Source organism: Melanerpes formicivorus, unplaced genomic scaffold (genome assembly GCF_026170545.1).
Source record: "Melanerpes formicivorus ecotype bairdi unplaced genomic scaffold, bMelFor1.0.p_v2 SCAF_30, whole genome shotgun sequence".
NCBI lineage: Eukaryota > Metazoa > Chordata > Aves > Piciformes > Picidae > Melanerpes > Melanerpes formicivorus.
The window spans coordinates 8338480-8363970 of NW_027142382.1; the positions used below are offsets into that span (position 1 = coordinate 8338480).

Genomic DNA, 25491 nt, shown 5'->3' on the forward strand with positions numbered 1-25491 from the left:
CCAGTACTCTAAAATGCCATGAACTTGTTTAAAAACTGCTGTCCACAAGGCTATTGTTAATTAACACTGTTGTCATCATTCACTTGCTAGCAGAAAAAGCTTCCTTGGCCACCTGAGGAAATCACTGTGACTGTGGCCAGTAGGAGCTTGGAAAACAGCCAAAAGCGCTCTGCCTTGCACCCACACCACCACCTCCACGTTGTGCATTCTGACCCCCCCCATCCTTTCTGATCTTGTTATGCCTGCAGTGTTTTGTTTCATGCCAGAATCTAAATCAGGTTGTCACGTTTCACACTGTGTATAACAGTGCGTAAGACAATGATTATGCAGTCGTGACCATTGCCATTAATGTAGCTGGTATACAAACTGTGGTGAGAAATTAATTCCGTGGGAAGGGAAAGAAGTGCTTGCAATAGTCTGTTCAGAAGCACAGTATGTAAGGAAAGGGTTTCTTTGCTTTCCTTTGAGTAACTGTGCCTCTTGATGATGGAATATTAATAACAGGATATTGTTTTATCTTGCCTTTACAGGCAGCACAAACCTTGTGTGTATAGCTCAGTTGAATGACCCTATGCAGAAGTTTTCCAGCTCTGTAGCCAAAAATGCTGTAAATCCCTTTTGGAAGGAAGAGTTTATCTTGTAAGTAACTTTACTTCTGAGTACTTTTAAGTGAAGCATGTTTCTTTACCATATGAAGTTTTTGAGAGAAGAATGGTATTTTGAATTATGTCCAGCTGGGTGGCCTCAGAGAAGTCTGCAGCTGGTAGGGACTTCAGGATACCTAATGGATATGAGATCAAATATGTCTCTAAAGTTTCCCTGGTAGATATTTGATTCTAGTAGATGGGAGCATAACAGGCATAATAAATTGCCCTGTGCTTTCATACAGCACCAAAAAAGATTCTGGCAAGGTTTTGAAGTCACTTCAGCTTGAAAACTGCATTTGAGGAAATCTGATGTCTCTCCATTTCCCCAGCTGAGTGGGAAATGTAAATGTGCACAAAATTTGACCATCTAAAAGGATGGTGGCTGTGGTTAAAAACAGAGTGTAAAAGTAGATATTTTTTCTGTTGAGCAAAGGGGGGGCTGTTTTCATTTCCACTTTCTAGCAGCAGAATAGAAATATCTGATAGCTTCTGAATTGTATGAGTTAAAGAAGAGGGAGTCACTGATGGCAGGGCTGGTCAGAAGGGTATTTCTGTAGTGACTTTAAACACCCCCACAAGCAGGCAGAAGCAGTTTCCCAGGGGAGTGGGATAAAGATGCTGCCACACAACATACTGCAGACACTGCTTTCTTTTTATGTTCTCCTACCAGAGATATTTAAGGTGAGAGGCACTTCTGTTTCTTTCTGTAGCTTTCCTCTCCCATTTCAGTTCTACTTCTCTCTCTATCTCTCTCTAAAAGTACATATTTCAAAGAGTAATGCTGCTTGTTTTCATGTGACCTTTTTTCTGCACTATCTATTCAGAGCCTGGCCTCCACTGTACTTGTTCCTTCTTTTGTAAAGCAGAGGCTTAGCATACAAGGAACTGAGTGCTTATTTAGACCTGTGCCTGTCCATGCTGAGTGCTCTTTCCTTGAGGAGTGTGTGCACTTCTTTGTGCTCATCCTCAGCTTGAAGGGGGAGGGAGTGTGCAGTGCACAGATCCTTTTCTGCCTCCTCATCACAGCCTGCTGGACAATGCCCCTGTGAATGTTACAGAGTGAGCAGTCATGAAATGGAAGAGCTGAGGGATAAAGCAACAGGGGCTGCTTGATTTGAGGGAAGGTACCAGGATCAATCATCACAAGTTGTACAGGGTGTGGAAAACACCCAGACCCCTCTGCATGAGTGCAGAGAGTGATTAGAAGTCACTATAGTCAGCAAAGAAAAATGGATGTCGAGCAACACTGAAAGGCCTCACCTTTGTATGTGGTCTGATAAAGGTGTATGCAACTCTCATCCTGCTGTCAAATGGAAAACCAGATAGAAAGCTCTCTTCCTTCAGACAGGCACAGTATAATGTTTTATAATGTGTTTTAAAGTTGATTTTAGTAATGACCTACACTATTTATGGAAAGCCACAGATCAGAAAACATTCTGTGACAGTGTGCTGCATTGTCATCAAGACTTAAGGATTAACATGATGAGATTTCTCCTCCCCGATGAAAGGAGAAGAATGCACTTCTGTAGCAGTTTTCTGTTAGAGAGTTTCAGCCACTGGGTCTGTGAATCACTTCAGCCATCTGTTGGTAGAACAGCATCCATGCTGTGTGTTGCAGGCCAGACACGTTCCCAGCAGTTTGGGACAGGAAGTTTGTCAGAAGAATACCCTTTACAACTGAAAGTGCAGAGAGAGGGCAGGCAGGATGTGATTGTTGAATGCAGTTTGACCTTGACACTAGGGATAACGCTGGGTTTTCCATGGTGTTGGCTGCTTCTTGAAAGTGCATGAGGTAAGCTTAGGGACTTTTACAGATGAGTGATCAGGATTTGGCTGCATACCTTTGTTGAAGTTCACGTAGTTTTGCCTCTTTTTCTCCCTTCAATATCCACTAGTATCAATACCTATCCACTGAAGGCCAGGATACTGACCAACATGTCAGGCTCTGCTTTACCTTCATGGGAAAAGCAGCAATAATACTATCAAGGTACTTCCTTTAAAGTTTTGGAGGCAGCAGGGAAAAGTTTAAAACCTGCTGCATAGATGATGTCCCACGGCATCTAATGGAAGTAGAGTGCCTGCAACCAAGATCACAGCATCCTGAAATGGCAACCTTAAAATAAAATAAGTGTGTATGTGCCCTTAAGGGTTTTGGCAGAACACCTACTGAGAAGGTTATAAAATCAAGTGTTACTGTAAGGTTCCTCCATTAGTACCCAGTTTGTTTCACTGTCTTAATTAGAAGGCTCTACATCTACTGTCTAGTCCATCTTACCAAGCACTGCACATGCCAATAACTCTGCTAATAGTTCACATCATTTCTGTCACACAGAAACTGGTTCCTGTTGTAACATCCTTGAGTCTGATTTGGAAAAGCAATACTGACTTCTCACATAAGACTATTTCTATTCACCTGCATCTATCTTGCTTTTGCAGGACACTCTCCTCCTTTGACAGAATACCCCACTGGTTTAAATCAGTTGTTGATGGGACCCATTCCAGCATCTTGGCTTACAAATTCGATCCTGCCAGGAAAAGATAGCTTCTTATTGCTGTGGTCTCGCAGTCAGACTAAGGACCAGCTTGAAGAGTAGTGTTTGTCAGCTACTGGGAGAAGAGCCGCTGACATTTTAGGTGCCCAAATTTCTGCAACAGTGCTTGGAGAGAATATATTTCTGACTATGATCCCTTTAATCACTCTTACCTGAGGTCAAAAAGACACTATGCATGCAGCGTCCCCAGCAGCCTTGGTTAGCAAGTTGCACTGCCTGGCTCAGTGCAAGCCAAGAAGAGTTAGGGTGTTGGCAGCTGGGATGGGAAAGGGGAAAACCTAAGGGGGAAGGAAAATCTGCTTGCCTGCAAAGACCTAACATAGTTTCATTTACTTCACAGTGAACTAAGTGCCAAATCAAAAGCGTTGCAGCTGCAAATAGTAGAAGATGGAAAGTTGGATAGTAAGTATTAAAAACAAACTGTTTTGCATGACCAGCTCATGAGCCTTGCTAAATGTTGACAGAAGTCCTTTCAGTTCTGCCTGGCTGTATCATCAAATGAGAAACTGTCAGATTTTTGAATGCACACTAAAGCACAGATGTCTTCTGCTGACTTGTACAGTAGTGAAATCTAGTGTGCCTCAAGCATGACTGCAGGCAGCCCCATGGGGACGAACAGCTGTGAAAGGGAGAACAGATGAAAATTGCTAGCCAACGTGGATGGCTTGGAGACAATGTGTAACTTAAGTTTCTGTTTTTAAACTCTGTAAGCTCATCCTCAAATACAGGTCCTAGAATTGAAATCCATGGAAAATTGTGGAATTTTTGGGCAGCGCTGGTTGACCCAAGTTGAGTTCTGTCTATGTACACTGTTAATTCCATCAGGAATAGAATAGAATAGAATAGAATAGAATAGAATAGAATAGAATAGAATAGACCAGGTTGGAAGAGACCTTCAAGATCATTGTGTCCAACCCATCAACCAATCCAACCCACCTAAACAACTAACCCATGGCACCAAGCACCCTATCAAGTCTCCTCCTGAACACCTCCAGTGATGGTGACTCCACCACCTCCCCGGGCAGCACATTCCAATGGGCAATCACTCTGTCTGTATAGAACTTCCTCCTAACCTCCAGCCTAAACTTCCCCTGGTGCAGCCTGAGACTGTGTCCTCTTGTTCTGGCACTGGCTGCCTGGGAGAAGAGACCAACCTCTGCCTGTCTACAACCACCCTTCAGGTAGTTGTAGAGAGCAATAAGGTCACCCCTGAGTCTCCTCTTCTCCAGGCTAAGCAACCCCAGCTCCCTCATACACTGTTAACATGTGTCTGTCCTCCCCTGAGTTAAGGGTAACTTGATTCTGGTTTTACAGCTTGCAATTAGCACTCAGTGGCAGGAAGACCTCTCCACTACACACTTTCTTTTGGTGTGTATGGAATTAATAATTGGATTTCACCTCTTGGATCAAGACAAGCAAGAAATAAGCATTACTTTTGACACTCAGCTGTTTTTCTGTGGCTTAGTACTGTCTGCTGTTAAACTTAGTGTGGAAAAAGAAATTAAAAGTATTGGCCAAAGCTCTTCATACCAAGTGATTAAAACCCAGAAAAACAGATGTGCTTTTACTTATAGTGTCTTCTGATGAAGGCTTGGCCAGTAATTTGTTAGGTAATAATACTTTATCTAAGCCAATGTTAATAATTAATACAGCCAAGTGGACTGTGCTTTTAGTTTTCAGTTACTGTGCCTTTTTTTTAGTGTGTAATAATCTAGGTGTACAAAGTACCTTGCATATGATCTGCAATTACTTGAGGGATTGGGAAATCAAACGTTAGACAAATGCCTTACAACATTTCTCTGGTGTGAATGCTGCTTTGTGATTTTTAACAACAGCAGCAACAGGAAAATCTGCAAACAGTCAGCAAATGCATATTGTTCCTTTCATAAAGTTTAGTCTTGCTTGTACCTGAGCATCTTTATTAATGGGTCTTTCAAACTGTATCAGTAATATTCCACATCCTACTGAAAGTGTAACTACCAACCTGATTTCTTGAAGAAAATGACCCTAGTTGATTGCACTGAGATTTATCTAACCCCCACTACTCTCTTAGCTCTTCTCCCAAATATTTGAATAGAAAACTCTTCTATTATTGAGGACAAAACTGAGTAGTGTAGGTATAACATATATCTCTACTTGTCTTTGAATTTCACAGAAAGCTATTTTAATCTCTAAAATCCTGCAGTGATTTTGCTAATAGTTTGCTTCAGTCTAGTATAGCTGATAAAATAAGGGGAGGAACAAGAGAACTGCTGAACTTGCACTAAAGGTCAAATTAAGAAAGATTTCTTAATGCTGTACCAGTTTACCAGGAATCCAGAGCATTCTGTGAAATGAAAGATCATAGGAGTATCATAGTATCAGTCCAGGTTGGAAGGAATCACAAGGATCATCTACTTCCAACCCCCCTGCCATGGGCAGGGACACCCCACACTAGATCAGGCTGCCCAGAGCCTCATCCAGCCTGGGCTTAAACACCTCCAGGGACAGGGCCTCGACCACCTCCCTGGACAACACATTCCAGGGTTTCACCACTCTCATGGGGAAGAACTTCCTCCTCACATCCAGCCTGAATCTCCCCACCTCCAGCTTCATTCCATTCCCCCTAGTCCTATCACTACCTGAGATCCTGAGAAGTCCCTCCCCAGCCTTCTTTTAGGCCCCCTTCAGATACTGGAAGGCCACAATGAGGTCACCTCAGAGCCTTCTTTTCTCCTGACTGAACATGTAGGTCACCGGTTATAGAGATTGTTCAAGAACCTAATAGAAATATTTCTAGATGCTTTCTTTTCCCTCAAGCATTCTGCATGTATGGGAAAGAAGTGGCCAGAAATTGTGGCAAATAAGTAACATTTCACATCTCCATTCTTTCATATTAGGCCAGGCAGAGGCATAGTCATAAAATGGAAAGAAGGCTGCAGAAACTGCCATGTTTCTGCTCTGTGGTGTAGAGCCAGTTGTTGCAATTAGCTGCCTGTGTTCTTCCTTCTCATTTCCAGTCGTCTCACCTTCAAACACAGGGACAGCTCACCTGTGCACTGATTCTGTTGATTTTCTTTTTTCCAGATCCTTTGTCTGCAAAGGTGACCATACCTCTAGACTTGTTCAGGAAACAGCCTTCTGGACAGCAATGCTTTGCACTGAACAGCTCCAGGGAAAGCAGCCCAGAGCCAGGGCCTGGGCTGGGATCCATAAGTGCAGAGGTACTGCTGTGTTTGGATGGTTTTAGGGTGGATCTTTTACTTCAGGAAGTAGTTGTGAATGCTCATCTTGTACTTTGCAATTTGTGGCTGCGTTAGAGTAGCGCATTCGGATTGCATGGTAACGCTTCTCACGGTGCCCGTCAGAAAAGAATTAGCTGTCTGCCTCTTGAAAGCTGGTGTAAATTATAGGCAAGTACTAGCTAGGAATGTTAGTGTCCTCCTTGCTTGCCTCTGCTTCTAAGGTGACATTGTTTTGTCCTCCTAGTTCTCTTTTATAGAACCTGGTGAATTGAAAACGTGGCAAGTCTCTTCTTCAGTGCCAGCCACTAAAATAGAAATGGATCGCACTGTGATGCCCTGTGGGACTGTGGTCACTACTGTAACTGCTGTGAAAACCAAACCTCGTCTAGAAGGGAGGTCATCTCCACTGAGCACTGGTGAGCGACTCCACTACTTTCAGTATTCATTCTTAAGATTTTCTGTGAGGAACAGGAGTTGGGGGCAGAGTAAGGACAGGTGCTATTGTCCAGACTTCTTGAATGGTTTGATGATGGAGAGCATTGTTTATATTCTCAGAATGAAGTTTTTAGTTCTTACAAGAGGAATAGTTAAGGCTCTTCTTATTTTAATACATAGAATAGAATAGAATAGAATAGACCAGGTTGGAAGAGACCTTCAAGATCATCGCGTCCAACCTATCATCCAACACCACCTAAACAACTAACCCATGTAACCAAGCACCCTGTCAAGTCTCCTTCTGAACACCTCCAGTGACGGCAACTCCACCACCTCCCCTTGCAGCCCATTCCAATGGGCAATCAATCTCTCTCTGTGTAAAACTTCCTCCTAACCTCCAGCCTGAACTTCCCCTGGTGCAGCCTGAGACTGTGTCCTCTTGTTCTGGTGCTGGCTGCCTGGGAGAAGAGACCAACCTCTGCCTGTCTACAAGCCCCGTTCAGGTAGTTGTAGAGAGCAATAAGGTCACCCCTGAGTCTCCTCCTCTCCAAGCTAAGCAACCCCAGCTCCCTCAGTCTCTCCTCATAGGGCTTGTGTTCCAAACCCCTCACCAACTTCGTTGCCCTTCTCTGGACTCGTTCCAGCAAGTCAACCTCCTTCCTAAACTGAGGGGCCCAGAACTGGACACAGGACTCGAGGTGTGGCCTAACCAGTGCAGTGTACAGGGGCAGAATGACCTCCCTGCTCCTGCTGGCCACACTGTTCCTGATGCAGGCCAGGATGCCATTGGCCCTCCTGGCCGCCTGGGCACACTGCAGGCTCATGTTCATCCTACCATCAGCCAGCACCCCCAGGTCCCTCTCTGCCTGGCTGCTCTCCAGAGCATACTTTAATACCACATGGTAGAGTAACAGTGCAGAAGAGCTTGGGTTTGGTTAATGATTTTCCACATGACAAAAGTATTGGACTCTTAGAATGTTTACTGATGAGGGACCATACTGTGCCTTGCTCTGTATTACAATCTCCAACAAGGGTTGGTGTCATCTTGTGACAGAGCTGTGGGGTTTTTAGTATAGTTCACAGGAAGTAGAATAAAGGAAGGAGCAGACTTCTACTTGTAAAACATCTGAACAGTCTTTGTGTGAAGCCTCACAATGAGCTTCATTCTTTTAGGTTGTTAAACAGAACTTTTATTTAAGTGTGTGTTGTCTGGCATCTTACAGTGAAATGTTTAAAAACAATACATTCATACACTTTGCAGGTCTTTTGGGATTGGGTTACCACAGAGAGTGTGTGTTGAGAATTTGTATTAAAAAACTTTCTCAAGCACAGACAGACTTTATCATTGTTATAATAATTTTGTACTGTTTTCATAACAAATGTCTTGAATAGTTCAAATAACAAAAATCCCTTGATCCTCAGATTCTCCTGTGAAAACTCCAGTTAAAGTAAAGGTGATTGAAAAGGATGTCTCTGTTCAACCTATCCACTCTCATGGTGCTCCAGTCAGCAAAACTTTATCATCTTCAGATACAGGTAACAGAAATGTTCAGAGCTGCTAAAGAGAATACATCTCTCTCTCTCTCTCTGCTACACATGGGATTAATGCAATCCTGTTAAAAAAACAGCAAACCCATCTGGGTGCTGCCTTTCAACAGGCACTGATGATAGGTTTATGTTTGCAAGTACTGTGGTTACGGATATAGCAGCCTTGTAATAAGAGGTTTTAATTGGTGATTTAAACTACTAACTTTGAATAAATAACATTGAGCTGTGGGATGGAGGGAGGAGGTGAGTGCAGTGAAGCCAGGCTGTCTTTTTTCTTACTTTGAAATAGAAGATTCCTCTTTTCTGAAGGCATGGGGGTTCACTGCCCAAAATGAAAACATTGTGACATTTACCTCTATGGGCATTGTGAAGTCTCCCCTGTCTGAACAGAATGCAGGAGGCTGGACTGATACAAAGGAGACTGAATTCTCTTTCTAGCCCTGCCACTGGGCTTTTCTGTGCTAATGCAAATACATGGTCTTGCTGTCTCTGTTTTTCCACCTTCCTGAGTCACCTGGCATACAGCTAAAGTGCCTTCAGAGTGTGGGTGGCATTGATAATAAATTTTAATTACAAATTTACTTTAATTGTATTAAACCTGATTTTTGAGGCATTTTAGCTTTGCAAGTTGCAACTCTTCCAGTACTGTCCGTAGTCACCATTCAGTGTTTCTGTAGCTCTGCATGTAACAGTAATGAAAGATGTGACCTAATCTGGTTGGCAGTGGCACATGATGTGGAGTCCTGTTCTCTTTATACAGATATGAGTGCAGATGGGACAACCTGGAGATGATCTAGGCTGCTCCAGGAAACAGAAGACTTGCTGAGAGAGAAAAAGTGTATTGCCCAAAAGACATAAATGTGTGAAAGCTATTCATAGGTTCATGCTCTGTAATAGCACTCAAATCTTCCCCTGCCTCTAGACTGAGAAGTGCTCTGATACCAGGAAGCAGGATGGTATTCCTAAGTCAATTTGGAAAACACTGAGATAGTGCCAGACTTCTGAGTTGAGTCTCATAACTGTTGATGATATTAAAAATACAAAGCACTTACTGGAAAACTCATCTGAAGACAACTTAGAGCACATTAATGAGGACGTGTTTTTATGGGAGTGCAGGGGAATTTCTGTGAAATGTTTGTTCAGTACAGCAGGAAGAATTACTCATTAGAACATGAGTTTAAGCCAAATAAAAGAAATACAAGGGAGCATTTTGTATGGCAGTAACTTCAGTAGTAGTTACCACAAACATCATGCCAAAATAGCAACAAGAGCTATGGAAAAAGATGCTGTGGCTGTGATAACAATACTAAGAATTAGCAAGTACTACTCATCCTGCCCTGGATGCTCTCAGCTGTTCCTGGGGGTTTTGCTGTGGCTACAGAGATGGAAAACTCGGGCTTTATAACAAGTGTGCAGACATGCATGGGCATGCATACACTTTGTGTACACATACTCTAAGTTCCAAAAGTATCTGAGATACTCAGTGCAGCATAATTATTCAGACTTTGTCTTTTGTTGTGTTAAAGCCACAGTAACAAAGACTCTACCCAGTTTAATTAACTGTACTGCTTTTCCTGCCTGTATTCTTCTGTTATTAAAAGTCTTTGCTAATAGAAAAGCCCCCCTCAGACAATTAAATATGAGGAGGATTGTTTCATTAACTTTCTTAAGCCTTGGTTATTCTTTGATGAATTTGATTAGTATGTATTAGCTGTTTTCATAGCACTTGCATACTAAATGCCAGAAATGGCCGTGCTTAAAAACAAACCTCTGTTTGTCACCAAACATCATTTTATAAGCCAGGTGGTTTTTATTCCTGTGCAATGTTTGGAGGGCAAAAGGAGGTGCACTTTACAGGCTTTGGACACAGCTAATAGAGAGCAGAGTGACTGCTGCATTGCCTTCCCCATCCTATCATAGTGCCATAGCAAACCTGGAAATGCCAAGCAAGGATGTCTGGAAAAACAACAAAACATCACATCACAGTCTCACAGTATCACTAAGGTTGGAAGAGACCTCGAGGATCATCAAGTCCAACCTGTCACCACAGACCCCTTGACTAAACCATGGCACCAAGTGCCACATCCAATCTCCTCTTGAACAGCTCCAGGGATGGTGACTCCACCACCTCCCTGGGCAGCACATTCCAATGACGAATGACTCGCTCGGTGAAGAACTTTCTCCTCACCTCCAGCCTAAACTTCCCCTGGTGCAGCTTGAGACTGTGTCCCCTTGTTCTGGTGCTGGTTGCCTGGCAGAAGAGACCAACCCCTTCCTGGCTACAGCCACCTTTCAGGTAGTTGTAGAGGGCAATGAGGTCACCCCTGAGCCTCCTCTTCTCCAGGCTAAACAATCCCAGCTCCCTCAGCCTCTCCTCACAGGGCTGTGCTCAAGGCCTCTCCCCAGCCTTGTTGCCCTTCTCTGGACACCTTCAAGTCTCTCAATGTCCTTCTTAAACTGAGGAGCCCAGAACTGGACACAGCACTCAAGGTATGGCCTAACCAATGCAGAGTACAGGGGCACAATGACTTCCCTGCTCCTGCTGGCCACACTATTCCTAATGCAGGCCAGGATGCCATTGGCCTTCCTGGCCACCTGGGCACACTCCTGGCTCATGTTTAGGCGGCTGTCAATCAGCACCCCCAGGTCCCTCTCTGTTTGGCAGCTCTCCAGCCACTCTGACCCCAGCCTGTAGCTCTTCATGGGGTTGCCGTGGCCAAAGTGCAGCACCTGGCACTTGGACTTGTTGAACGACGTCCTGTTGGACTCTGCCCATCTGTCCAGTTGGTCGAGGTCCCTCTGCAGAGCCCTTCCACCCTCTAACTGACCAACATCTGCTCCTAACTTGGTGTCATCTGCAAATTTGCTGATGACTGACTCAATCCCCTCATCCAGATCATCAGTGAAGATTTGTACCTCGCTAGAACTATGGCTCTTCATGACTGTAGCAATGTGTAGCAATACACTGAAGTAATTAGATGTTTTGTGTAGGCTTCTAAAGCTCCCTGTGTGCTTGGGGCTAGGGTCTGTAACTGCAGCTTTGATGCTTTTTCACAGGATCACAGAATTGTCAGGGTTGGAAGGGACCTCAACAATCATCTACTTCCAACCCCCCTCCCATGGGAGGGGACACCTTCCACTAGATCAGATTGCCTAGAGCCACATCCAGCCTGGCCTTAAAATCTTCCAGGGATGAGGCTTCCTCCACCTCCCGGGGCAACCTGTTCCAGTGTCTCACCACCCTTGCGGTGAAGAGCTTCTTTCTAACATCTACCTCTTCTTTTTCACAAAAGAACAGGTAATGGAAGGCAAAGATAAGATCCAGCAGCTGAGTGGGGAATTGGAAAATGTTTTGATATGACTGGTGTTTATACCATATCTTCTAATTTCTGTAAATGTTAAGCTAAGGACAAACACAGTCTCTCTTTGCTCTCTTTCTTCCCCCTGTTTCTCTCTCTTCCCTCTGAAATAATGCTTTCTTTTCAGAACTGCTGGTACTGAATGGCACCGATCCTGTGGCAGAAGCAGCCATTCGGCAGCTGAGTGAGTCTGCAAAGCAGAAGCTGAAGTCTCCCAGAAAGAAAAGCACCATTATCATATCAGGGGTGTCCAAGGTAGGGCAGAAAACAGCACTTACATTTGATGCTTCGTAGTGTAAATAAAGTGCTCCACTGGGTGCAAAGCTAATGCGTTCTGCTGGCTCATGCAGATTTGACAGCCTGACTAAAAATACATGGAACATTGGATGGGGATGGGTTAGTTAGGGATTTAGGGAAAACCAGTTTAGGTGAGAACAGAGGATAATGAGTCCTTCTTAGTGTTTCACTTATGGAGGGAAGGGGCACTGAAGTATGAGAGATTTCTCTGAGTTTTTCAAAGTTGTTAAAACCTTCTGAAAAACCTCCTAGGTCTCCGGGCCCTGTTCTAGAGAAGGGCAAACACTAGATTTGTTTCTCAGGGTATAGCATTCCTCCAGTCTTTCTTCATCCTCAGCATTTTATCTGATGCTTGGAGCCTGCTGGTAGTCCTTTCCCTGCAGGCTGCTGTATGGACATTTGCTGTCAAGTGTTTCTGTTGTTTACAGAACCCCTAAAAAGCTCTGAGCAGAAACCAAGTCACTGTGCATGGATCCCCTCATGATCACTGTGGTGTACTGAGGGAAGGGAATGAGGATTAGCTGCCACAGTGATGGATGTATCTGCTTGGGAAATCACAGAATGGTCTGGGTTGGAAGGGAGCTCTAAAGATCATCTATTCCAACTCCCTTTGCAGTAAGCAGGGACATCCTCAACTAGATCAGGTTGCCAGAGCCCTGTTGAGCCTCACCTTGAATACCTTCAGGGATGTGGCCCCAACTACCTCCTCAGGCAACCATCTTGTTCCAGTGTTCCACTACCCTTCTGGTAAAAAACTTGTTCTTAACATCCAATCTACATCAGCTAATTCCCTCAGGACTCTGGGATGGATTTCATCAGGTCTCATGGACTTGTATATCTTCAGGTTCCTCAGTTGATCACGCACCTTGTCTTCACTTACAGTGGGAGGGACTGTGTCTCTCTGGTCTGCAGCTTGTGGACCATCAACATGAGAGCCATGAGAAGAGGGGTTGCCAGTGAAGACTGAGGCAAAAAAGTTGTGGAGAATCTCAGCCTTCTCCTCATCTGTTGTTACTAGTTCCCCACTGTTGCTCATCAGAAGGGGATGCTTTCTTCAACCCTCCTGTTCTGGTTAATGTACCTGTAGAAGCCTTTCTTATTTTTCTTTACATCCCTTGACAAGTACAGTTCCAGGTGTGCCTTGGCCTTCCTGACCTTGTCCCTGCACAGCCAGGCAATGTCCCTATACTCTTCCCAGGATGCCTGTCCCTTCTTCCATTTCCTGTGTAGAACCAACTTGGCCTTTAGTTTAACCAGCAGGTCATGACCCAGCCATAGTGGTCTCTTGCCTTCCTTGCCCAATTTCTTACACCTGGAGATTGAGAGCTCTTGTGCTCTACAGAAAGCATCCTTAAAGATCTGCCAGCTCTGTTCCACTCCCTTCTCACTGAGGGCTGTTTCCCACAGGGTCCTCTTTACTAACTCCTTGGAGAGCTGGAAGTTTGCTTTCCTAAACTTTAGAGTCCTAACTATGCTTCTCAAGGGCTTCATACCCCTTAGGACAGCGAACTTCACTAGCACATTATTGCTGTAGTCCAGGCTGCCTTTGACTTTGACATACTTGTCCAACAGATGTTAGGGTGGTTAAAATCCCCTAGAAGGATGAGAGCCTGTGATCATGATGTTTCATCAAGCTGGAGTAAGAAAGCTTCATCAATAGGCACTGCTTGATGGGGTGGCCTGTAGCACCTACCACAAGGCTCCCCTTGTTGTCCTGATCCTTAATTCCTACCCATAAGCTTTTGACCTGCTTGTGGCTATTCTTTAGTGACAACTCTTTGCACTCTATCCACTTCTGTACATAGAGGGCAACACCTCCACCCCTTCTTCCTCTCCTGCCCATTCTGAACAGCTTGTAGACATCAGTAGCCACACTCCAGTCATAGGATTCATCCCACCAAGTCTCCATAACTGCCACTATGTCATAGCTTTCCTGCAGCAGACAGCTTCCAACTCCTCCTCTCTGTTGCCCATGCTGTGTGCATTGGTTTAGAGGCACCTCAGCTGGGCTACAGGCCATATCACCTTCTTAGAGGTAGTGGGAGGTAGTGGGACTGGATGGATTTGTGTTTAACTGATACAGATACCAAGAAGTCCTTCAATAAGATGAAACACTTAGGTGTTTGCTTTCTTGAAAAGACCAAAGTCTATGCATGTTAATGCTTCATTACAGGAAAGAATCCTGTTATTAGCAGTAGAGCCAGAGAGAGGTGGGAGGCAGGTACTTCATTTCTTTTTTCCAGCCATTTGGTGTTAACAACATTATTAAAACTTGGCTGTATGCTCCTCTCCTGTAGTGGAGATAAGGAAGCCTCACAGAGATACAAGTAAAAGTGTAAAAAAGAGAAAAGAACTTTGTGCGTGGAAGCTGTTTCCTTGTTGCAGCAGAGCAACTTGTCAATGTTCTCTCTTATTGTCCCTGGGCAGACCTCTTTAACTCAGGACAGCGAAGCTGCACTGATGATGGACTATGCTGCAGCCATGGACAACTCCTGCAAAGTAGATCCACCAACTGTGGAGAAATCTATTGCAAAAGTAACCTCTGATGAAGAGTTATCAATAGGTACTGCAGAAATAGTACCTGATAGTGACCCACAGCAAGGTGCCCAGAAGGCTTGGAATTTGGAGAATGGCAGCCAACAGTGGGATACCAACACACTCTTAGACCAGACTTGTGATGAAATATCTTGCAGCTCATTAAGTGTTTCAGAAACTGGGAGCATGAAAAAGTCTAAAGGTATGTGATGCTTACCTCCACTTCGGTGAATGACTGGTTTCTCTACAGAATTGGCACTGTCAGGCAACACTGTAGTAATTTGTCCTTTCTTACCAATTGTTGTCCTTAAACTCCTTATCTGTGTGGTGTTGGTTGAAGCTGTCTTACTAGCAGCCATAAACAGTGCATCCCTCTAGCCCTCTGAGCCAGGCTGGGCTCACTTACACTTCCCTCCATCAGGAAACAGAAGGGGTCACTCTTAGAAGTTACAGGGCATCTCACTAAGCCCACCCCTGTTATCTAGCCATATTGTCAGTTTATCAATGGAAACTCTGTTCTCTGGTGCTGTATTAGCAGTCCCATTCCTAACCTCAAAGTGGCAAGTTTCCAGAGTTGCTTTCTGATACATTCTTTCACATTTCTCAGCACAAGAATCACCTGCCCTCACTAAGGCTTGTGTTCAGATGGCACCACAGCAAAACCAGAAGTATACTCCCTTGTAACTGCCTTGTGAAACAGTTTCACTAATACATATTTTGCTAAATAAAATTACATAAAATAGAATTTAATAAGTAAATCAGAGATCAGATAATTTTGCTGATGTAGTTACAGGTCTGGATAGCTGCAGTTTGAAAATATTTTAGGCTTCTTTGTGTTTCTTTTTTTAAATCCATTAACCCCTCAGGTTGTAGCACTGGCTAAGTGGTAAAGACAGGGGCTGTTAGGAGTATAACACAAGAGCCAGTGCACTGGACTGTGCCCTGAACAGGTCTCACAGGCTCAAGGCACACCAGTCTCAGGGGCTGTTAAGAAGTATGACACAAGAGCCAGTGCAGTGGACTGTGCCCTGAATAGGTCTCACAGTCTCAAGGCACACCAGTCTCAGGGGCTGCATGTTGAAGTTGAAAAAATTACTTTCTCACCTATATCCATCCCTCTTTCACTTTATTTTGTATTCTTTCCTTAGTCAGAGATACTGTAGGCTGCCTTACTACAAAACCTCAGGATATCATTAGATTGTTATGTTCCCACCCCCTGCCTAAGGTTTACACTGGACCTCCTTGCCAAGAAACTTCCTTAGAGCATCCTTAGGCCAGAGAAGTTTTTCTGGTCTTCTCATAGCTGTATTGCTCCCCTGATAGATCAGGATGGCACAGCACAATCAATTTGACAAAGATGATCAGGCATTGGAAGGTTCCATGTGTATTTCAGGTGGGGGTAGGGTGATAGTTTTGCAGAGATTTTTCTCATTTTGAGCCTGCAAAAGCTTAGGAAGCTGAATGAGATTTTGGGAAACCTGTGGGCTCTTCTTTAACTAAAACAAGCAAGTGGAAGTTTGTATGTAGGCTGTTGTCTAGTTTTGCTTTTCATTGTGCAGGAGGTTGCAAAGAGTGTGTTGCTTCTAAAGATCATGTTAGGTGATGTAGTATAGGACTGCTAAACCCCACAGTGTCCCCAGTCCTTGAGAGAGTTGTCTCACCTTGAAAACAGTGTCTTAAAAACTGTCTCAAATCCCTTTCCTGATGCACAGATCTCTTCATAGAACTCTCGAGTTCTCTGCTTTGTCACAGCCAAGTGGCCATTACAGAACAACACAGGAAAACATTTCAACCCCCTTGCCTTCAGTTAGCTTTGAATAGTTCAAGGTTTCTGTTTTGTTCAATGCTTTCATTTTTAAAACCAAACACAACAACAAAAACCCCAAACAGAGCAAACCAAACTCCTTTGACTTTCAAAAGCTGTGTGTGTGTATGAATGTCTTAAAGTTAGCACTGTCTATTTCTTCTTCTTCTTCTTCTTGGTTTTTTTTAATCACTCTTGCTTATTTTTGTTATTTTTGGTTTGGTTGTTTGTTGTTTTTTACTTTTCTGACTTCCTTTTTCTTACCTATTCCTTTTTATAAACTTAAGAGGACTACTATGCCAAGCAGAATTAATTACCTGCACAGTAAGTTATTTTTGTCTTTTGGTTTTTTTAAGAAAATGTAGCTTTACAATTATATGCTTATTGTGAAAACTGAAGCAAAACATAGTTTGGCACCTGTTTTCTTTTTCCCCACATCCATTTCTTTCCTCCCTCCAAAACTACCTTCCCATGCTCAGGTATCTTAGCAGTCTAGTCTGCTGTAAGAAATTCTTTTTCTGGTGGTTGTATTGTCCAGGTGGATCATGCAGAATGGACAGCCAGGAAGGCTTTGAAGGGTGTTTTGCATTCCTGGTCTCTCTCCATCGTGCCCATTCCTGTAGTATCTGGCTATCAATCAAAATCTGCTCGTGCAACGCATGTGTGACCCCACAACTCTATAGGCATATGCTGAATGCTTATGTTGAAACCTGCTGCTTACAGTTTTCCAGGTGTCTTTTCTGGCCAGACTTACAGAGCTGCCAGGACCTCAGCAGGTATTCTCAAAACCACCTGGATAAAAAGTGTTTTGGAAGTTGGAAAGGAATGGAAAAAAAGCAATCTCTATAAACATCCCTGTGAATGTGGAAGGAAGTCTTCCCTCAGTAGCAAAAATGAGATTCAGAAGTGATCCTAGGCCTAAAAGCATTTTCAGAACACCCTTAACTAGTGCAGAAGAGCCTAGGAAGACCAGACAGGCTGTATTTCACTCTTGACATGCTCTCTGTTTATCTCCTGGTGTTAGAGACAGCTGGCATATGGATCTTGTTGAACTCAAGAAATAAGCATGCAAACAGCACGAGCATCATCAAGCTTCTGATTTGCCTTAGCCTGCCTTCTTAGCAGGGGTGCATGCCTCCACAACAGCTGGAGTCACTGTCAGGCAGCAGCACGTACCAAACTGGCCTGTGGCAAGCTTCCAGGTAGCAATGACCTCAGTATCTCTGAAAACATAGGGAGCTTTCATGTCAGGACACTGCTGCTTGTGCTGAATCTGCTGCTCTCAGGCACTGACTGCAGTTTTTCAACTAAGCCAAGCTGTCCTGGGATACCAGAATGCTGCGTGCTTTTTGTAGCATTCTTGGTTTGATTATATCTCTTAATATGAGAAATCAGTCTGAATGGATGGAACTAAATAGTTGCTTATGGGTAAACCCTTCTGTCCTACTCCTGCTGGCACAGCTTCAGCTGCAGCTGCCAAGACTGCTGGACAGAACAGCTGACTGCTAAAACAAAAGCCACACAACGGCAAGGCCTCATCAATCCTCCCCAGCCTTTGCGTCTTAACAACTGCAAGTTTCATGGGGTTGAACACTGCTTCTTTTATGCTGTTGACAACAGCTCAAAGTGGTACTGCCTTGACAAAAAAGATCAATCAGAGGGTGATGGGAGAGCAGTCAAGGTTCAAAACCATGAGTTCCAATTGCTTTCAGCTGCCTCCTGCTTCCATTCCATCATGCCCTGTGAGAAGGGTTCAGCAGCAACAAGAAAAAACCAGCACCTCTCCCAGGTGCTGAGTGCTTAGTCCTTAAAATGAAAATTAATAAACCCAAGCACATGTTTGTAACCACTGTGGTCTGAACAAAAAAGCATCTGGCTGGGTGCTGCAGAGCTGTCTTGAAATACCTATTCTGCAGCTGTCGCTGTACAAAATGACACGCAGCCTGTGTCAGGTCCTTGAAGGACAAATGTAATTCTAGCTATCACACAGCATTGCATGAAAGAATTGGTTTCTGTGTTGCTTTTTTGTATCAATTTTCAATGGGAGGAAAAGCAGACCCTGTGGTGACAGGAATTAATAGCTTGACAGAGAAAGAATCATGAAACCTGATAGAGCGGCAGGAAGGAGGCGTGGAAGCTTTGCCAGGGAGATGGCTGTTCTGGTGTACTAGTCTGACTGCCAGAAGGCTCCCATGTTGGCTTGCTACCTGGGTCCTCCTTCATTCAAATTGGCTCATGTCACTTGGACAATATTACCCAATTTTGCACAAAGCTGTTGCTGTTTTAACATGGGGCTGAGCTACTGACACCAGGCTGGTAGCTGCTGGTAGCTTGGAGCACGCTCCCTGCCACCAGCAGCCAAGCTGCCTTACACGTCAAGCACACGTGCACATGGAAAGGGAAGGTGGAATTTGGCAGAACAGTGTCTGCAAAAAGCTTACAAACTGGTTACTGATGTTGGCAACTTGAATCTTGAGTCCCTGGTGAGATGACAGCTGCAATTGCCTTGACTGCATAATAGATTTGATATGGGAATGAGGGAGAGAATACAACAAAGTAAAGCAACTTAATTTAACACAGGGTTTTGAATAAGTTTCTTGAACCTGTTTGAAACAGATGTAATATTCTTTTTGTCTGCTTGAAATGAACTGCTGTTAGGAATAGCCTTTTAATACAGCAAATGCTTCATGAATGTTACTCTAGGTGGTGCTACCAAATTCATATAGAATACATGCTGTGCAGCTCGTATGGGCTTACTGCACACAGGTTGACTGCCAGGTGCTGCTCTCTGGCAGCAACGGTGTCCTTCACCTCAAATGAAAATGCCACCTTCATGTTGTGCAGCTTGGGATAATCTCCTCTTAACAGCTCCTTTGGTCTCTGAAACAATGAGGAGTAACATTGCTTCCTCTATTTCATCCTTTTTATAAAATCCTGTACTTGTGAAGATTGGATATGCCTGTTTGACATGTGAGAACCCAGTGTACAACCCACACCAAACGCTCTGCATGTGTGCGTTTGACCACTATCACAGCTTTCAGAAGAGCATTTGGAACTAATAAAGTATCAGGAAGGAGATTTCCACAAGATCTATGGACTGGCTTTAGAAGCTGAAATCAGAGGATTCATAGTTGATGGCTCATAGGCATATTTCACAGTAGTTTTCCTTCCTTTTCAACAGCATCATTTCTGAAAGAACTGAAGGAAAAATTCCTGTTTTCTGTAGTGCTCCTCTAGCAATATATGCAAGCTTGTTTCCTGAATGTTTCCTCTAACTGTACGAGTGTGTGTGTATGAATATATCTAGAACTGCCACAGCCTGTCGTGATTCAATTTGCATGATAGCTGCATGGAATGAGGAGTAGCAGAGAAACACATACTTCCATGGCATCTGAATTTCTCAGTGGTGTGCAGCTGGGGAGAGACAAATGAGCAGTTGGGCAAGGGGGAGTCAGTAGCACATAGTGCGTGATGTGTGCCTCTGGCTGAAAGCACAACAATAGCTCATGTTCATACTTACTCCGAGGTGGAACTCGTACTGTTATGGCCCCTAGCTTACAAACCATCAACATTCTTGCTTTAGATTCACCACCCTCTTTAGCTTTCTAACATTGTTGGAACAGTTACCAGGAGGGTGATGCTTAAACTGGAAATGATAAGACCAAGGCTTCCTTCAGTGGTGCTGCAGTTACAGTGAAAGCTGATCTCCAGGAGGGAAAGCCACCTGTTCTGCTAAAGCGTCCTGCACCTCTGCTTTTTGCTTCTGCAGGTGGGATTTTGAGAAAGAGTGCGAAGCTGTTTTTCCGCCGGCGGCATCATCAGAAGGATCCAGGCATGAGTCAGTCCCACAATGATCTTGTCTACTTACAGCAGCCCCTCTCAGAAGAAACACGCAAGAAGGGAGGCACGCTCTCCCGTATTCTGAGCAGGAAGCTCCTTTCCAAACACAAAAGCAAGAGCAAACTGAATGGTGCTTCAGCAGAACCCTACCTATAGTCCGGAACACTCTCTCATGGGACCCTTGCACATCAGTTGACCATTTGTTTACAGAGCAATAGTAAAGAATGCAAATATGGCTGATGACATGCATAAAATGATGTTCACTTATGCAGTGGTCTGGGAATAAATACAAAGCTTGGGGTTTCTTCTTTATTTTTCCAGAATGCTTTTTCTCTCTGATTATAAAGTTGCTCCTCCACATACAAGCCATGCTACTTGTATCATGACAGCTTTTGGAGGATCATGTGGTGTATTGTAGAAGATGAGAGAGGATGGGGAATGGTGCAGGTGGGAGGACCTGCGTATAGACACATGGCTTACATTAATGGGGAGCTAAGAGCTGAAAGATCATATTTGCTATATGGCTGAACCACTATAAGGAGAGAAGATACCACTGTGCTGCCTTGCTGGAATAGTAGCAACACAACTCTCGACTTGTTTTTCTAAAGAGGCTGAAAGGGAAAAGAGGCCCAGATCCAGTTTGTATTCATTTGGAAATGGGTAAGTCTTCAGAAGCAGAACTAAAATGCTGATTAAGATAGCCTAATGTAATAACTGTAGCCTGCTGAAATAACCGCTCAGTCCATGTAGGTGGAGGGATGCCTTTCATATTAGCCATGAATCAATAAATTATGCAAATGTGTGTACTAGCACATTGTTTAATGTTTTGTGCATAAGTTATGTTTAAAGAGACATAACTTTTTTTTAACCGTCATCTGTGTCTACTTGCAAACAAAACATTCACGAATCCTTAGATGTAGATTTTCTTCCCTGTGTGAGAGGCTGTGTTGCTAATGCAAAATCCTGTCTTAGGGGCTCTAATTTCTTTTCCCAAGTACTTGTTAGACAAGTATATTGTCCGTCACATCAAATGCGAGGCTAGGAGCAATAAGTGATGAACAGATCATATTTAATCCTATAATGCTTTTAATTAGCTTGTTTTACTTGCCAAACACTTACTGAGATCTTACAAAAGACAATTGTGATTTTTTTTTCACTAATAATAATAATACCAATTTCCTTAGTTGTCTTTCAGTTTCTAGAGCTACCAGTGTTGTCATGTGGTGAGTGTTTGGGTCAGCTTTTTAAACTTTCTTCCTCATTAAATAGTGCATCTGGTTCCTTTAAATTAAAAGGGAAAAACTGCTGAACGTAGTAAAGGCATAATTCTTGTTTTGGCTATTAAGAAGGGTAAGATGTCAGTCAGTATTTCACAGTTACCATACCCCGTCCATACTTGTACTTTTCCATCATCTACATTCCTACAGAGGGCAAAGAACCAAGCCTGTTCTCTTTAGCCAAGAAAAACATCCATTCCCTCTAAATTACTGATGTGAATGGGTGATAGATCTGTGCCTGCTTTGCCAACAGTGATTTCCCTCCCCATTCCTCCCCTTAGGACACCCCACACTTTGGCAGATATGTGGACTTTCAGCTTAAACCATTCTTCAAAAAGTCACTGAAGAACAGAAATACAAAACTGCTGATGGACTCTAGATTCTCCTTGGTAAATACTTTTACAAGGAGTATGAACTTAGAGGGGGTATGGTTTCTGTCAAAATCTTTTAACTGAGCCTACTGCTTGAAAATACTGTTTATGTGTAACCTTCTGAAACCACTGTGGTAGTACAACCAAACAGTTGTATGTTTAAGCATGCTGCTTATTATCAAACCACTTGAAGGCATTTTAATATTCTGAAAACTGATTACAAATGAGTCTTACAGAGCTGTAACATGCTCAGGAATCCCAGCTCAGTAATACAGGTTTGTCCAGCTTGGGGGTACTTGAACACTTTCATTTATTACTTATTTAACACAAAGTTGAAGTGAAGTTTCCTCATTTGTTCCACAGGAGTTTATGGTGTGAGCATTAAAAAGGTTGATGTTATGTTCTCTCAACATAAGTTGTTGTTTTTCCCTTGGCTCTACTGGATGCTCTTGGCCTGGCACGGCAAGGTGAGGGGTCAAACCCCTGCCATGCTTTAAATGCTCAGCCTTGTTTGCTAAATAATTTTTTAAAAGAGACAATGGGTCATTAAATTCAAGAAATTGACATGAGACTGAGCTGCCAGGGTAGCACCCCCTGACACTAAAAACTAAGTGCTGTGGGACTAGGGAATTTAACAAGGGAAGCATGTAACACTACTTGAAGTTTGCTTAAATTACTGAGATGGGATTTTAATTTGTAGCTTTATTGTATACTGTAGAATGGAGTGGAAATAACACTGAACAACTTGCAGAATACAGGAGTAGAGTTTGCTCAGAACTCACCCTAAAGAACAGGGACACACTGAAGAAGTGGGTTTTCGGTTCTTCTTTCTTAAGGTCTTGGTGATTGCCTAAATGTGTGTCTTGGTGGTGGGAAGCAAGGACATACTGTACTGCAAACTGTGTGACGTTTGAGCTGGCACGTGTTGAGAGAGAATGAATTCTTAAGATGAGGAAAGCAAGGCATTTGGGGTGAAAAGGGAATCTTGTTTTCTAATTGCCTTCACTCCTCCGGAAAATAACCAGTGTTTGATTTGATGTTTGAGCTCTACATCAAACTAGTCTGTGGCTCACTGCTTGCTACTCCTCTACAAATATTTTGTGTCCTGTTGTAAAAACAAGCTAAGATACCGAACACAAAGGGCCAGCTGAGTTGCTCAGTCGTGACAGCCCCGAAGGCCCGCAGTACTGAATGCAAGTCTCCCCTTCCAAAGTGATTAGGTTGTCATTTAAGATCAGGAGATCTGCGTATGTACATTTTTTGTGTACTGGTATTTAGGTCAGCATGACCTGGGTTCTGGATACTATGGATCTATGGGATCTATGGTGGGATCTATGGTGGGATCTGTGCTACAGGTTTGTGTTAGAAGGACTGGATTTGTAAACTGGTGTAGCAAACACTGTGATGTATCTTGTCAGATGCTGGATAATATTTCCTGTGTGGTTGAGTGAAGGGTGCCAGAGGGAACCACATTGCTCTTTTATGTTTTGCATATTGTAATAACTACACATTTGAACAGTAGAACAAATCTCTGTGTGATACTACAGCAAGAACTTACTGTGTTCTACCTTCTAATTTAATTGAGAATGATAGCTTGGAAAGAACCTGTGAAATCTTTCTTCATTTTTGCCCCTTTTCTTACACTTTTGTGATTCTGGATGTTCTGTACAGCAGTGAAGGCCTGGTATTTGTTTTATAAGGACTCAGAGATGAAAGCTTACTTTTCCTTTCTAGGAAAATTTTCTGCCTATAGTTGAACCTTCTTGATCTCTATTTGTGGTTTGTTTTGGTTTGTGGCATTTTAGCATTTCATTTGCTGTAACAGATACAACATGCATCCTTATCTAATCAAAATTTCTCTTGGCTGTAGTGTGAATTTTGACCAAGGACGTAGTACAATAACTTTATTTCTCACTGTAGATTGGAGCAATAAAGCTACCTAGTATCTCAAGTATGAATACAAGCAGGGTAACTTTCTTGAAGTGACAAATCGCTTTAAAAGTTACTATAAAGAGGATTGGGCCCTTTATCCCTAAATCACTGGCATTTCATATCTGATTAATCCCAGGAAGAAATTACAGTTGTTTCACTTTTAAATGTATCTGAAACTTGTGAATGGTGTGAAAGAGAAGAAATGTCACCATGGAAAGGTGTTCATATCAATTTCAAAAGCAGAATACTTTTGGCAAACTTCACCTCGATGGACTAGTTATAAACTGTGCAGGTGTGAACACTGGGCTTTATTCTTATGCTTTCTGTTAGATTTTCTTTTTCCCCTGCTTGCTCTTTGTGAGAGAGATTGAGACCTCAGGTGATACAGAACTGTGTTTACTGTCTTGCCCTTGAGAGAGGACTCAGCTTGCAGTGCTGCTTTTTCTGAGGTACTCAAAATGTTCCCATTGCCTGGCAATGATGCCCGTTTTGAGGATCAGTGAAATTTTCCTGCCACTGCATCTTCTCACTGGTTCCAGGTGATTTTCAAGTGAAAGCTCTCTGCTCTGGTGTTTCTTGTAAAGTTTTGGTGTTCTTGATATGCAAATTATCATAGGAAAAAATAAAGTCAACTACATAAATGCTATCAAATGTGTAAGGGGAAGCAAAATAAGACTTTTGCTCTTGTTTCAGCATCTTTTTTCAGCTCTGCTAGCTCAAGGTGTCACAAGGAACAAGAGCTTTATGCAAGGTGGGAGTCACGTGGCTTTTTCAGTTTAGTTTATTGCAGTTTTTGAATTGTAGATCTGAAGTTTGAGGTAAGTGCTTATCCTGGTACAGAATTAAGTGTGCCATGGCTGCAGGCTAAAACATACCCAGTGTGGGCGGGATCAGCTGACCTCATGCTTTGACCTCCACAGGTCTTAATTGGATTTTTTCATGTATTTAAATCAGCATAGGCTTCTGTACATTGCTAAGCTACAGCCTTGGTGACAAACAACTCAAGTCTTAATTATAACAAGGGTGATTAAGTTAAGGGTGAATAATATCATTTCACTCAGGATACCCAAACTGTTACTATGCAAGATGCTGGCATGGTGTGAAAATAGCTGGGAAGGACAATGCTGAGATCTTTCCAATACTTTAACTATGTATTTCCCAATAATGTATTATGCTCTGATATTCCAGGTGAGGTGAAATATTTCTTTTCTAGCATTCAACTATGATAGTCACTCCTTCTGTGTGTTTTTTGTTTGGTTTTGGGTTTGTTTCTGTGTGTACACTAGATTGAGTTGGTGCAGTTAAGAAATCTATGATGTACAGATTTATTATATCACTAAAATGCCTGAGAAAAGGATTTTTTAAAGAATTAACTACTGCTGTACAAACAATAAAAAGCCAGTTGTCTCTGTGTAGTGTGCTGTCCTATATGCCTAGTCAGCCAAGTGTAACAGATGGTTTTCAACTCTCCTTCACTAATGTGACCTGTTACTTACACATCCCATTTACCTGTTCATTCAGAAGCAGTCTTACACCTAAGCTGTGCTGACACTGCTACTGATAACCCCAGCCATATCAGGCAGCCCTTTGTTTCTTGAGAACACCTGAAACATAGACTGAGTGGGAATCCAGTGGAAGAAGGACTGTGGTTACTCATTATTTTTTATTCA

At 43.1% G+C, this 25491-nt stretch overlaps 1 protein-coding gene across 2 annotated transcripts in view; it reads left to right on the plus strand.

Annotated features, from left to right (window-relative positions):
• Nucleotides 1-25236, plus strand: part of C2CD2 (C2 calcium dependent domain containing 2) — a 47764-nt gene extending 22528 nt beyond the window's left edge. The window contains exons 7-15 of one of the 2 annotated variants that reach the window (XM_068155223.1): nt 531-639; nt 3540-3601; nt 6266-6402; nt 6668-6839; nt 8281-8394; nt 11893-12020; nt 14490-14799; nt 16689-16725; nt 20171-20247. In XM_068155223.1, coding sequence (XP_068011324.1) covers nt 531-639; nt 3540-3601; nt 6266-6402; nt 6668-6839; nt 8281-8394; nt 11893-12020; nt 14490-14799; nt 16689-16714 — 1058 coding nt within the window. In that variant the 3' untranslated portion in view covers nt 16715-16725; nt 20171-20247. Of the gene's footprint in view, nt 1-530; nt 640-3539; nt 3602-6265; nt 6403-6667; nt 6840-8280; nt 8395-11892; nt 12021-14489; nt 14800-16688; nt 16726-20170 lie in introns of both variants that reach the window. The other variant, XM_068155222.1, reaches the window with a different exon arrangement.
• Nucleotides 25237-25491: the final 255 nt, after the last annotated feature.